At 42.0% G+C, this 14,633-nt stretch overlaps 1 protein-coding gene across 3 annotated transcripts; it reads left to right on the top strand.

Moving 5' to 3' along the window:
• Positions 1-1,558: 1,558 nt before the first annotated feature.
• Positions 1,559-13,393, top strand: pi4kb (phosphatidylinositol 4-kinase, catalytic, beta). Of its 3 annotated transcripts, XM_050046813.1 has the most exons (13): positions 1,559-1,668; positions 4,990-5,674; positions 6,526-6,891; positions 7,418-7,462; positions 8,230-8,457; positions 8,697-8,924; positions 9,144-9,253; positions 9,533-9,637; positions 11,072-11,195; positions 11,351-11,616; positions 11,739-11,871; positions 12,414-12,534; positions 12,617-13,393. In XM_050046813.1, the coding sequence occupies exons 2-13, from the start codon at positions 5,018-5,020 to the stop codon at positions 12,796-12,798; spliced, it is 2,565 nt and encodes an 854-aa protein (XP_049902770.1). In that variant the 5' UTR covers positions 1,559-1,668; positions 4,990-5,017; the 3' UTR covers positions 12,799-13,393. The 3 variants fall into 3 exon arrangements, with proteins under 3 accessions (XP_049902770.1, XP_049902769.1, XP_049902768.1); XM_050046812.1 differs by lacking the exon at positions 7,418-7,462; XM_050046811.1 differs by lacking the exons at positions 1,559-1,668; positions 7,418-7,462 and adding an exon at positions 1,720-1,985.
• Positions 13,394-14,633: the final 1,240 nt, after the last annotated feature.

Genomic DNA, 14,633 nt, shown 5'->3' with positions numbered 1-14,633 from the left:
TTTCTATTCTTTTATTTTATTTTATTTTATTTTATTTTATTTATTTTGTCTAAAGAACCTTTTGAAAATGAGAAGATGCATTTAATGGAGTTTATCCGTCAAACCACCGAGAACTCTGATTCACTGATGAAGACAATGAGATGAAACTGAAAGCCCCACAAAAAGCCAGTAAGTGGTCCTTGTGTTAAACATGCACAGTTTCCCATATTTTAAGTTTTTGCAGTTTTTTCCATATTCAGCTTCAATGCCTCATCAGCATCTAATTAATTTACTATAAAATAATTAATCCACCATGCAATTAGTCATATGTCATGGATACATTACTCCTAATGAAAAATGATTTTTTAAAAATTATATACACAAGTCTATGTAATATTAAAAATATTTCAGCTGAAACTCTTGTTTTTTTAACCCTTTAACTTTTTCCTGAAATTATTAAAGAGGAAAAACTGATCTGAATTTAAATTGTTGTTATAAAAGCGTGTCAATAAGGTAAACGTATTAATACTTAGGTGAAATTTTATGCATTAAACACTTAATTTCCTGCATTCTGGTGATTTTTTCTGTCAATTTATGGTGGAAATGTTTATTTGTATAAAGGAAAACACAAAATTCAGGTGGCAGGTGACGAATCAAAATAAGAGAAAAGGCTCACAGGCATTCTGTATTGCTTTCAGATATTCATTCTCTTGTTTATTCTCCTGTTATTCATCTTTTTTATTTATTTCTGCTGAATCAACACTTTCTTTTTTTACTGTGTATAAATGAGAGACCATGTTCTGTAGAGAGGTTTAAATAGTTCTGGATGCACAGAGGACATGTAGACACTGCTCTGACACAGGCATACTATGAGGCTGATTTCTACCTCAAACTTCAATTAGATACAAAAATTCACAGAGTACTAGAGATTTTTTTTTAAAAAGTTGTCTGGTTTATTTACATATATATAAAAATATAAATTCATTCCTACAAACATGTTCCTTTTCTACATGCCTTAGATGCAACGTTGTTACTTTCCCACTTGAATCCTCTAATTTAACCTGTGATACATGTTTGCTTTATTTCCTACCTTAGCTGGTTAAGAAATGAAATTAAATTCACATTTTTTAAAAATATTTTTTAGTATTACATTGCATAAAAAAAACAAAATAACTCATTGAAAATTAAAGATGTGACATTAAAAAAATATTTTAGTGTAATAAGTAAAATATAAGAAAAGATGATCAACCTTTATTGATCCCTTAAGTGGATATTCAAGTGTAGCTGCAGCAGCACAAAGGCAGAAACAATTGCAGATACATAGAGAAGTTATTGTTATTATTATTATTATGTAGTGTTATGTACAGTGTTACATACACACGCACTATAGAGTAATACTAAAAATATATAATAGAAGACAATCGTGATAATATAATATAATATAATATAATATAATATAATATTCGGAGTACAAACTGTATTATCTGTGGTACATGGCAGTCGATCTGAAACCATCTCAGTCCAGCAGGCGGAAGCACTGCACCGGAAACAGTCAGGGAACAGCAGCAGTACCAGCAGCAGAAGAAGAAGAGCAGCGCCCCCTGGTGTTGACATGACGACCAGAGCGGATCAATGGAGGAGACAAACTGGAAATAAAACATCACTGCTAAACCACTAAACTGTCACCCGGTAAGGCTGACTCACCTGTACACGCACAGACACGTCACAGAGCTCGAGGAGCTCACCTGTGACTATGACGGAACTAATGTTAGCTTAGCATACAGCTTTATAAACAATCTGAGCGGAGTTAGCAACAGTTGGCCTGATATTTGCCGGCTAATGCTAACATCAACCGGACAGGCTAACACTGCGGAGTGGACGGGGGGGTTCGGTTAGCTTGTGGCTAGTTAGCTTTAGTTAAATCTCTAAACTAACCAGCTACAGGACGATGCTAACGTCTGGTTAGCTGGTTAACGGTAACTGCGTCTCAGCCGAGTTCCTCCACAGTAAGCTAAGCTAACAGCTTGTCTATAATTGAACTTTACACCGAGAATCTGAGCTAATGCTAACACAACAGCGTGTTTACTGTTTAGCTTTAAATAAGAAGCTTTTCAAGTTTTGTTTTCTATCTGTGTTAGCTCTGTGCTAAGCTAGGCTAATATCAGCTGACTCTTGGTGCGCTTGCTAACAAGAGGATTCATCAAAGTGTTACTGTAAACATTTGTTTACTGTTTGAAATACAGACAGTGTTCAAATTATTAACTCAATAAAGAAAGAAGTACTCGGATGTTTTAATGCAAAAGTAGCAGCACTACAGCGTAGAAATACTATGCAAAGTCCTGCATGTGAACCTAACTTAGATGTCAAAGTATTAGCATCTGCATGAACTTAAAGTACCAAAAATAAAAGTACTCGTTATGCACAATGACCCATTTCAGAATAATATATACGATATTATTTTATTACGATTATTAATGCATTAATGTACTCATCACTTGAATGTTGCAGCTGGTGGACGTTGAGCTAATTTTAACCACGTTATATACTGCTTTGTAGTGTAATCCCTAATACCTCATCATGCATTATTGATTATACTTTGAATTATTAACCAGGAACTGCAACATAATTAGAGATGTCAGATAAATGTAGTGCAGTAAATAGTACAATATTTCACTTTGAGATGTAGTAAAGTACAAAGTACGACAGAGTGGAAATACTCAAGTAAAGCAGAAGTTCCTCAAGTTGTGTAGTACTTGAGTACATGCACAGTACTTAGTACATTTCACATTTCACTGCAGCTGTGTAAAATGACAGTGATAATGTTCAGTTTATTGTTGAGTGACTCTGATGTTTCAGCACAAACTAAACTTCATATTTTACAGGACTGAGGACACAAATCTGTTAAAATCAGATAATAGTTTCATTCTGTTGGTTCCAGATGTTCGTTTATTATGGGACCACATTCCTAAAATCTGTATTAAATCCACAGTCACACGTGTTCCTGGTGTCCAAAGTGGCTGCGACCAGGTTCCTTCTCCTATCAGTTTAATATACAGCCAGACACAGAGGACAAAATCCACAGTCGTCATTCTGTGATAACTTTATCTTAAGTTAATGTGAAGCCTCAGCAGCAACATCACCTTCAGGCTTAAGTTTGAAATTCTCTCTTTGTTGGTATAAAAAGACTAACAAAATCTGGAGAAACTGACACCAGTGAACTGACTAAAAAAGAGTTGATAAGTTGCTTATAAAAATATTGGCAGATTCCTTTTTTGTCAGTTTACTGATTTATTAATTGACTAATCATTTCAGCTCTACTTTAACAGTAGAGCCCGATCAATAAATGAGCTTGGCTGACATGTTGCCTGATATTAGCTCAAATCATATCTGTGTTTATGTCAACACACTGATGATGGGAGATTAAGAAACAGTTTCTTCATTATAAAGTTAGGTTTTACTGTAAAATGTCTCACCAGCTCCATCTTATTAACTGTTAAAAGCAAAACACATTTATCAAAATGTTTATTATGTGGTGTTAGGTTGTGTAAAGCAAATTAATAATGACTGATATATCATTACTTGAGTCTGTAATCTTAAAGATAAATACCTGTATCAGCCAAAATGTAAACACTATGTAGAATCTTAAATGTTAAAAAACGTGTCTTATTTTTCAGATGTTGTGTGTCAGATGTTTCAGACTGTTCAAACGTTGCTGTGTTGACTGTTTAAATGCTGCAGTGAGTCGTGGTTTTAAAACATCTAGAGTCTCGTTCACTAAAGAAAACTCAACAGAACATGAACTGGAAAATATTCTGATGGATTTCAGTCATTTTGTAAGATAAAATCATCCTGGTGTCAGATTATCTCTTTTATATCTTTGTGTTTTAAAGTGAAGAGGACATTTGATCAGATAAATTATTAACAGGTTAATTAATGAAGTGATGAAAATAGTCATTCGTTAACCACTGTGAGTGAGTGAATCTCCTCCGATCTGCTTTACATCTATGATTAAACATCAAACACTCGGCACAGCTCCCCTCCTCCTCTCTGTAATCTGTAATCTGCTCAGTGGGATTACAGCCGCACGCACACACACACACACAGACACACACTCTGTGTATGTCAGGACTACATTTATAAGCAGAAGCACTGGCTTTTACTTACTTTTTCTGAGCATGTAAACACATCTCAGGGTTTCCATCAGTGGACGGCTCAGCTGTTGTCATGTGACGTCATTATGATTTTGGATCGTCACATGAAGCATCACAGTAAATTGGGAGACACCCCGTGTCCTAAGAAGGGTCCACCTGTGGACCTCACCTCTGGGGACCATCAGGTCTGTGAGCCAATCAGAAGAGAGTAGAGTCCCCAGCTGTGTTACTGGGTGTGCTACTTTTCCAACAGGCGGGGTACAATGTGATAAGAAGTGATGACAAATAGTGAGTGAGTGAGGAGCATGACTCACTCATGGAGTGGGAAACATTTGCCATCAGGAGGAGGCGTCACCGTTAAACAAAGCACGGATCTGTCAGAGCAGTCAAGGTTTAGTGTGTCATTAATCAGTGGCAAGATAACAACACCACAGATAAAAAGTGATACCAGCAATCAATATCCAGCTGCTCTCATTCAGCTGTAATAACATTATGTGTTCTACTCTGCCACTTAGGGCCAAGACTGTAATCACAAAATTGAACAATTGATGTGTTTGTATCAGCCCTGTGGTCGAGGGAGGCGGACTCAGCTTTCCCTGCATGAATTAAGCAGTGCACTCAGGGTGTGCGCCGGCTGAGATGCCTTTTAAATGGTCTGCAGACTCCGCTTACTCAGCGCCCTGCAGTCGCACGCTGGTGTGGTAATCATGCTGACCCACTAAAAATCTATTGTAAGATAAACATTCAAACAACGAAGGTGTTGCTGAACAGAGAGAACTTTGACCTCTGATGGCCTTCAATCATAGGTGACCTCTGATAACCCTGATGACCTTTGATCTTTTTTCTGTGTCTGTTTCAGTGGAGGAGGGCGGAGCTTCCCAGCAGCCATGATGGAGGACACAGAGCCGGAGCTTTCCCCCGCCCCCTCTGATCAGAACAGCCCCTCCCCCTCCATCTCGTCCTCCCCCTCCCTGTCCCTCCCCTCCACCCCCTCGTCCTCCTGTGGCCCTCCCCAGGCCGTCACCCCCCCTCTGGGTGTGATCAGTGAGGGCGTGGGGGAACTCAGCCTAGTGATTGATGCTGAGGTGGCCCACCGGGCGTGTCAGGAGGTGCTGCAGAAGGTGAAGCTGAACCAGGTAGACACTGATGTCCCCGCCGGCCTGCAGAATGGGGCGGGGTCGGACCGGGAGCCGCACACCTCCCCCTGCAGCGCTCTGAGCGTTGTGGTGAAACCACTGAAGATTCGCGAGGAGTTGGACGACTCTGATGGCCTGGCCCCCGGCTCGGTGAAGAGCGCCCGGCGGCGGCAGAGGCACAATCCTTCCAAACAGTCATGGCTACTCCGCCTGTTTGAGTCCAAGCTGTTTGACGTTTCTATGGCCATCTCCTACCTGCACAACTCGAAGGAGCCAGGCGTCCAGGCGTACATTGGGAACCGGCTCTTCAGCTTCCCTCATGAGGAGGTGGACTTTTTCCTACCGCAGCTTCTCAACATGTACATCCACATGGACGAGGACGTCGGGGACGCCATTAAGCCATATGTGGTGAGTGTAGTCAGGAACAGGGCGGGGTCTAACTGCCATATGAGGTGCGTAGGGTCTGAGCAGGGGGTGGCGTCTAACAACACGTTACCTATCCTGCGTCCAGCTTTGAGTCTGCTTCAGTGAGACTGCTCTACAATCATTGATGTGAAAGTTCATTCCTTAGAAGTTTGACCAAAAGTCTCTACTCAATGTCCACTTGCTTTTTCTGAAACTTTCAGCCACCTCTGATGGTCTTCATCAGGGGACTTTATTCAGTGTTCATAGAGGGAGTTCAGCTAAATACAACCACCTGTGGTCACAGTATCCACCCAAAGACCTTAGCAACTCCCTACTAAAACTGCCCATAAAGTCATAGCAACCTCTTAACCGCTTTTTTGGAAACCAATGCTAGTAACCAATGTGATCTCCTTGGCAACTACTCTGAGCGCTGTAGCATCCATCTAGCGACACAGCGTCAGACACCCTGTGGCTGCAGCTTAGCAGTCAGCTTAGCATTTATCTTGTGTAGCCCTCAGTAAAAGCTTTGAAAGCCATACTGTGCGTTCCAGTACCCATGATACCACGCTGTTTAGTATGCCAGAACAAGATTTAGTATGTCAGATGCAGAATGCCAGAAATACCAGGATGTTCTATAGCATCCAGTCGTATTTTGTCAGTGTTAGATGATCAATCTTAGAGGTTACGAGATGATTAACATGGAAAACATTAGTTTGAATAAATTCCCAAACAGAAAACTCACCTGCTGTGTTTTAGTTTCCCCCTAACTCCTGTTCTGAGACGTTTTTTATAAATGAAGTTTTGTCCTGTTGTTATATGATAGCATGACCTTAACTCCTTTGTGTTGTGTTCAGGTGCACCGCTGCAGACAGAGCATCTCCTTCAGCCTGCAGTGTGCCTGGCTGCTGGGAGCGTACTCCTCCGACATGCACATCTCCACCCAGCGTCACTCACGAGGGACCAAGCTGAGGAAACTCATCCTGTCTGACGAACTCAAACCTGCAGGGCCTCGAGCTCGCAGGGACCCTCTGACTCTGACGCCTTTCTGTCCCCTGGCGTCCCCCGCCACCGGCCCCGGGCCCCTGGGAGGAGAGCACGGCCTGTCGCCCTCCAAACGCACACATCAGCGCTCCAAATCTGACGCTACAGTCAGCATCAGTCTGAGCAGCAACCTGAAGAGGACGGCCAGTAACCCGAAGGTGGAGAGCAGCCAGGATGAGGTAATGGAGGATTTGCCCTGCTCCCCCTCTGAGTGGCTAGGTGCATTCGTTGGTTGGTTGGATTGGTTAGGTTTAGACAAGAGGAGCGAGATTGGGAAGGGTTAGAGTAAGAATATCAGGGTACGCCAATCAGAGGCAGAGTAAAGACCCTGACACACCAAGCCGTCTGTCGGCCGTCTGTCAATGTTCGGCCTTTGATGAGCGTCTGTTGCCCTAGTCGCCCTAGTCGCCCTGGTGTGTCCTGCACCGTTCGCCCTCGTCAGCCCTTGTCGGCTTTTTTTAGCTGATTCATGGTGTTGAATCGGCGACAGGGGAGCCTGTCATCATGCTATGATACCGCCCAAGCCTAATAGAAACATGTTAAGATAAAAGAAACTACTGTAATAGGAATCATAAGTCTGATCTGACAGCAGTTTATAGACTCAGTCATGTCTCGCATATTTTAAACTAAATTAAAGTTTTAAACTAAAACAAACAAAAGAAGTCAAAGTGATTCTCTAAACTCTCTGACCTTTGACCTCCCCAGGACACCAGCTCCAGCTCTGAAAGTCTGGAGTTTCAGACTGGCCCCGTAAGTTAACCAGTGTCATGTTCTCCCTCCAGGGTGCATTGTGGGAAATGAAGTCTGTGATGGAGGCTGTGGGTTGTGGTTCATTATGAGGTGAAGTCTCAGACGTTCAGCTCAGGTGTCAATAAACAGAAACACGTGAAGGAGCTGCACGTCTGGACTCACCGCAGTAATTCTTCATGTTTCTGTTGGATTCAATCAGCTGTTGTGGGGAACCAATCAGGACGCTGATGATCCTGTCATCATGTTTCCTCTCACTGATTCTCTCTGTTTGTGTGTCAGGTTTATGTAACAGATACATCAACAGGATGATGTGTATCAGGATAAGTGTGTGTCGTCTGCAGGACAGATGTAAAGCTCTGGGTAGCCCTGCACTAACATGATCAACTTTTCCGTGTTTATCAGACTGTTGTTGTTGTTACAGGTGTGATGACTGAGTGCAGCTCAGCCAACAACATTCAGTTTGTTAGCTTGTCTGAGCAGGTTAATATAATCTATCGACATCATGGAGAAAGATTTTACCTCCTAACATGTAAACAACAAAGTGATAATGAGCAGGGTCTGAAGTCAGTTTGAGTAAATGATAGAAAACGATGTTGGTTTAAAAAAAGATGACGTGAGATCTGTGGCTATCAGCACAAATCTGACACACAAACATCAACTTTCATCTGTTACCTGTGTCTCTCTCAGAAGACGCCCCGAGGAGACAGCAGAGACTCAAACCACTAACATATAGTGTTGACATGTGTCTCTGCCTGTTTGTCTTACAGCCGGTGCGTCTGGCTCCTCAGAGGGAGTTCATAAAGTCTCTGATGGGGATTGGGAAGCGTCTGGCCACGCTGCCCACCAAAGAGCAGAAGACTCAGCGGCTGATCTCAGAACTGTCGCTGCTCAACCACAAACTGCCCGCTCGAGTCTGGTTGCCCACCGCCGCCTTCGACCACCATGTGGTCCGAGTGCCGCACACACAGGCCGTCGTGTTGAACTCCAAAGACAAGGTTACACACACACACACACACACACACACACACACACACACACACACACAGAGGGTTTAATGTTAATGGTTATTTTCCACTTGCCTGATCAGGCAAGATCTGATCTTTCGTATCGTGACTGATATGACACCCCCTTGATTACTCTGCAGTCGGGCAATCCCTATTGTTGAGCCCTGATTCTTATGACATCATACATAAAGCTGGTCATGTGACATGTGTTGACCTCTGTGTCCCTTCAGGCTCCGTACCTGATCTACGTGGAGGTTTTGGAGTGTGAGAACTTTGAGACCTCCAGCGTTCCAATCCGGATCCCAGAGAACCGGATCAGGAGCACTCGCTCTGTGGAGAACCTGCCGGAATGCGGCATGACAGCAGATCAGAGAGCTGGCAGCTTCTCCACGGTCCCGAACTACGACAACGACGACGAGGCCTGGTCTGTTGATGACATCGGGGAGTTGCAGGTGGAGGTGAGACTCTAGAAAACTGAACTAGAGAAATAAAACGTTTCAAAATAATGTTTAAATGCAGTTGTGGAAGAATTTACACAGAGAACTAAAGTGGGCCGAGGATGGAGCCACAGCTGTTTTAATTAAGATGTTAAAGTCGTCAAGTAATGACTAATAACCACAACAAACAGTAAGATCATCTACGTGTGAGATATAACTGAGTGTCGTTCCCTTCTGCAGCTCCCAGAGATGCACACCAACAGCTGTGATAACATCAGTCAGTTCTCAGTGGACAGTATCACCAGTCTGGAGAGCAAGGAGCCGGTGTTCATCGCTGCTGGAGACATAAGGTCTGTGCACACACTAGGGTGGTCAAAAATATCGATGTATGGTTACATATCGATTCTGAAATGGTGAAATGAAATGGTTTCAGTATTTATTTTCCACAGTAAAGATACACAGGTACCAGCTGCATTACTCGCCCTCTCTTATTGTCTCTCTGCTACTCAGCAAGAAAACAAAAGCAGGTGGTTTTTGTTTTCTCTCTGTGGTTACGTTAATGACTCTCCACCTTATGAAACAACAGATTATAAATATGTTTGTAACGCTGTCCTCTCTGCGTGTTTCAGGCGGCGTCTGTCAGAGCAGCTGGCTCAGGCCCCCACCACATTTAAACGGGACCCTGAGGACCCGTCAGCTGTGGCCCTGAAGGAGCCCTGGGAGGAGAAAGTCCGGTAAGTGAAGCTCAGGGTGGAGGTGGTGTTTGTTTTCCAACAAACTTCCAGGAATACGTCATTGTTTCCCTAGAAAAAACTTCAGTCATCTGATCCTTAGTTTAAATACGTCAGACTGGTTACATCAGTGTGTGTCTTACATACATATATGTATTTGAGATACATGTTTTTTAACATGTTTCAAACTGCAATATACAGTATTTCTGACTGTTATGTACATTTCTGACTATATTTCTGACTGTAGTATATACTTCTGACTGTAGTGCATATCAGTATTTCTGACTAGTATATACTTCTGACTGTAGTGTATATCTGACTGTATATTTCTGACTGTAGTATATACTTCTGACTGTAGTCTATATCTGACTGTATATTTCTGACTGTAGTATATACTTTTGACTGTAGTACTGTATATTTCTGACTGTAGTATATACTTTTGACTGTAGTATATACTTCTGACTGTAGTATATACTTCTGACTGTAGTGTATATCTGACTGTATATTTCTGACTGTAGTATATACTTTTGACTGTAGTGTATATATCTGACTGTAGTATATACTTTTGACTGTAGTGCATATCAGTATTTCTGGCTGTAGTATATATCTGACTGTAGTATATACTTCTGACTGTAATGTATATCTGACTGTATATTTCTGACTGTAGTATATACTTTTGACTGTAGTATATACTTCTGACTGTAGTGTATATCTGACTGTATATTTCTGACTGTAGTATATACTTCTGACTGTAGTATATACTTCTGACTGTAGTTTATATATCTGACTGTATATTTCTGACTGTAGTATATACTTTTGACTGTAGTATATACTTCTGACTCTAGTGTATATTTCTGACTGTAGTATATACTTTTGACTGTAGTGTATTATCTGACTATATTTCTGACTGTAGTATATACTTTTGACTGTAGTATATACTTCTGACTGTAGTATATATCTGACTGTATATTTCTGACTGTAGTATATACTTTTGACTGTAGTATATACTTCTGACTGTAGTATATACTTTTGACTGTAGTGTATTATCTGACTGTATATTTCTGACTGTAGTATATACTTTTGACTGTAGTACATACTTCTGACTGTAGTGTATATATCTGACTGTAGTATATACTTTTGACTGTAGTGCATATCAGTATTTCTGACTAGTATATACTTCTGACTGTAGTCTATATCTGACTGTATATTTCTGATTGTAGTGTATACCAGTATTCCTGACTGTAATGTATATTTCTGACTGTTGTGTATTTTTCTGATTGTATATTTCTTATTGCGATGTATATTTCTGACTATATATATCCAACTGTAGTGTATATTTCTGACTTAAGTATAAATTTCCGATAGTAATGTATATATCTGACAGTAGTGTATATTTCTGACAGTAGTGTATATTTTTATTTGTGTGTTTCCCTGCAGGAGGATCAGAGAAGGATCTCCTTACGGTCACCTCCCTAACTGGAGGCTGCTGTCTGTTATTGTTAAATGCGGAGACGACCTGAGACAAGAGCTGCTCGCCTTCCAGGTGCTGGAGCAGCTCAAGGTAACGCCATGACATCACCAACATCACATTTCCTCTGCACTTCTGTCTTCTCTTCTTTCAAACCTCTCTTCTTTTCTTCAGAGAGCAAAAGATTTAAGACTGTCAGTATATAATTATGTATTGACATGTAAGACTCTGTTCACCTCCTCCTGCAGTCCATCTGGGAGCAGGAGCGAGTCCCCCTCTGGATAAAGCCCTATAAGATCCTGGTGTTGTCGGCGGACAGCGGGATGATTGAGCCCGTGATGAACGCCGTATCCCTCCACCAGGTGAAGAAGCAGAGCCAGCTGTCACTACTGGACTACTTTCTGCAGGAACATGGCGCTCCAACCACCGAGGCCTTCCTGTCTGCTCAGAGGAACTTTGTCCAGAGCTGCGCCGGGTACAGCCTCATCTGTTACCTGCTGCAGGTCAAAGACAGGTGAGATGATGACATCGCCTCACAGCGGGTTTTCAGAGTTCGATTTGTCTTTCTGAAACTGTCCTTTACTGAGGGACAGATTTAACCCAGTATTAATTTGACCCATGACTCTGTCCTGTCAGGCACAACGGGAACATCTTATTGGACGCTGAAGGTCACATCATCCACATCGACTTCGGCTTCATCCTCTCCAGCTCTCCCAAAAACCTCGGGTTTGAAACATCCGCTTTCAAACTCACCACAGAGTTTGTGGACGTGAGTTAATTTCTCATATTTAATCATGAGTCATCAGATCTGAAATTGCTGAGTCCTGGTGGCCCACAAGGAGGATTTAGGGATCCTCCAGGAGGTTGTAGTCCTGAAGTATAAATCACACATTGAGCGAGCCGCCTGTTAATGACGCTGTGGGCTAATGGGCATGTAGCTACTTCCATGTTTCAGATGATACGTCATGTTTGTAGTCGACCAATGAAGATGAGTTTACATATCACCTTGGGTTCGTCCTTCACCTTCTCAAAATGATCCCACACTTTGGATTTCCTGCCCGACATGTTATTAACTAGCCTGTGGAATAACCGCAGGTACCAGCCCAGGAAATTAGAGGCTGTACACATGCTGGAATTGGGATTTTGGATTTGCCCCGCTGGAATTGTTCATGTTCTTCCCTCACAGTTTAGTCTGCTGCTTTATATTGTCCATGTTTTTAATTTGTAGGCTGCGGTGTATGTGTTCATGGCATCCTGGATAATGTCGTGTGTGTGTGTGTGTGTGTGTGTGTGTGTGTGTGTGTGTGTCAGGTGATGGGCGGTCCGGATGGCGACATGTTTAACTACTACAAGATGTTGATGCTTCAGGGTCTGATAGCAGCCAGGAAACACATGGACAGAGTGCTGCAGATAGTGGAGATCATGCAGCAAGGTAACACACACACACTCACACACACACACCTGTCAGGTGTTTGCGTTTCTGTACTGTACTGACTCCGCCCCCCTCCCCTCAGGCTCCCAGCTGCCCTGTTTCCACGGCTCCAGCACCATGCGAGGCCTGAAGGAGCGTTTCCACATGAGCCTGACGGAGGAGCAGCTGCAGCTGCTGGTGGACCAGCTGGTGGACGGATCCATGAGGTCGCTCACCACCAAACTGTACGACGGCTTCCAGTACCTCACCAACGGCATCATGTGACCTGTGGCGTCATGTGACCCTGTGACCTGTGTGCGTGTGTGTATGTGTGTGTGTATGAAAGCAGCGTTGAACAAATGCAGAGACTGTCTACAGACTGATGATCCTCATGTTTTATAACTGACTGCAGAGACGATGAGCCTCCCTCTGTTGGTCCTCTTCTTCTTATTTTATTGTCTTATTCCATATTCTTCTTCTTCTTCTTCTTCTTCTTCTTCATCATCTTCTTCTCTTCGCCTGTTTGTTGAATCTTTTTGTTGTTTCGTCTTTTCTTTGGAGGAATTCTTTTTCCTTTTCGTCTCGTTTGGTTTCATCTCTCTTCCTCTTCTTTTTCCATATTTGGGCAGATGTCCCTGATTGGCTGCTCAGCCGGACTCCTTAGCCAATCAGAGAGCAGCCCCGTTTTAGTTTGAAATGTGAACACTCGGCAGGTGGACAGTTTTTACAGGTAGACAGAGTCTGTTACCACGGAAACTGAAGCTGATGGAGGACACGTGCAGACTCTTTAAAGGACCACACCGGTGTTTTAACTAACTGTAAACCACTGACCCAAACCAGTTTGTCTTCTGTCCATTAAAACAAACCAGTTTCAACCAAAGATGGTTTTTACTGTTTCATGGGTTCAAATGTTCAGCCAGACTGGATTTTGAGTTTTGGATGTTAAAAAAAAATATCTGATTTTGTGAAAGCAGCTTAGAGAACATGTTTTAAACAACATCAGCCCAGTAAAGTGTATAAGAAAGGATGTAATTATAATACAACTTTGAATAATATCCTGGAATAAATACTAGAAAAAGAAATAAATAGAAAAACATCCTGTTCATAATAATCATGTGAGATCAGAGCTGCAGCTTCCTCAGGTTCTCAGTCAAGGGGGTGGACACTCTACAGTCAAAAACATGCATCATTTTAACTTAATTTGCTGATTGCAAAATGTTTGAATATTTAAAACTTTATATATTAAAACTTCCTCACAGTGTGGCGCCCAGGTTTGACTCCAGTCTGTGGCCTCCTGCTGTGTGTCATCCCCTCACTCTCCTCTCTCCTCCCTTCACACTCAATACTGTCATATAGATTAAAGGCAAAAAATAATCTTTAAAAGGACTTCCACATGGTAGGTTTTTTTAATTTGAAACTTCCTGTGGGAATGATAACATTTACAGGAAACTAATGAAATGTCCTGAAACTCAAAGTATCTGAAAATCAGCCGATGGTCTTTAAGGGTCTACTGTGCAGTCAGTGTTTGTCAGCAGTGTCATCAGTGAAAGTGAAAGCCGACCTCAGATCCACTCTTATTCGCTATACTTGCATTTTTCCTGCTGTGTCTCTTTGATGGCTTCTGCTTGTGTTCTGGCACCTGGTCACTACCTTTTTATAAAGCCTGACCTCACCTGAGTAGGGTTGCACAGTATAATTTTTTCATGGCACAATAACTGTCTCAGAAAATACTGCAGTTTCATGGTATAATGGTGTTACAGAATTATTAATGACCCTTAAAAGAATTAAAACAGAAAGGTTACCTTTGGTCGAACAAACATTTTATAATTGAAACTTGAAACCTTTTTTAATGGAAGTATGACAAAAATCAAACGAAAAACATTTTAAGTGACGAACAGTAACAGTTGTTTTATTTTGTGACGAGAGAGAAGAAATATAAAGATCATAATTTGACAAACTGAACTTTTAAGCTGTCTACAGTTGTGTCTGACTCGAAATCCCAGCATGCACTGAGGTGCTCCTCAACAGGAGGAATTTCACTTCCTGTCAAACATCAAAGGTCACTGTGGCTTCACAGGAGTTACAGTTTTAGATAAGAAAGGACAAACAAAAGACACTGA

This window comes from Epinephelus moara, chromosome 6 (assembly GCF_006386435.1).
Source record: "Epinephelus moara isolate mb chromosome 6, YSFRI_EMoa_1.0, whole genome shotgun sequence".
NCBI lineage: Eukaryota > Metazoa > Chordata > Actinopteri > Perciformes > Serranidae > Epinephelus > Epinephelus moara.
Note: the sequence above shows the minus strand (reverse complement) of the source record. Positions and strands in the feature narration are given on the sequence as shown.

What these genes read in the sequence shown, in the direction of transcription:
- pi4kb (XM_050046813.1), top strand. Translation starts at nt 5,018, where the DNA reads ATGATGGAGGACACAGAGCCGGAGCTTTCCCCCGCCCCCTCTGATCAG. An exon ending in CCCTGGGAGGAGAAAGTCCG is followed by an intron (nt 9,638 to 11,071) that starts GTAAGTGAAGCT and finishes GTTTCCCTGCAG; the next exon opens with GAGGATCAGAGAAGGATCTC. An exon ending in AGGTGCTGGAGCAGCTCAAG is followed by an intron (nt 11,196 to 11,350) that starts GTAACGCCATGA and finishes CTCCTCCTGCAG; the next exon opens with TCCATCTGGGAGCAGGAGCG.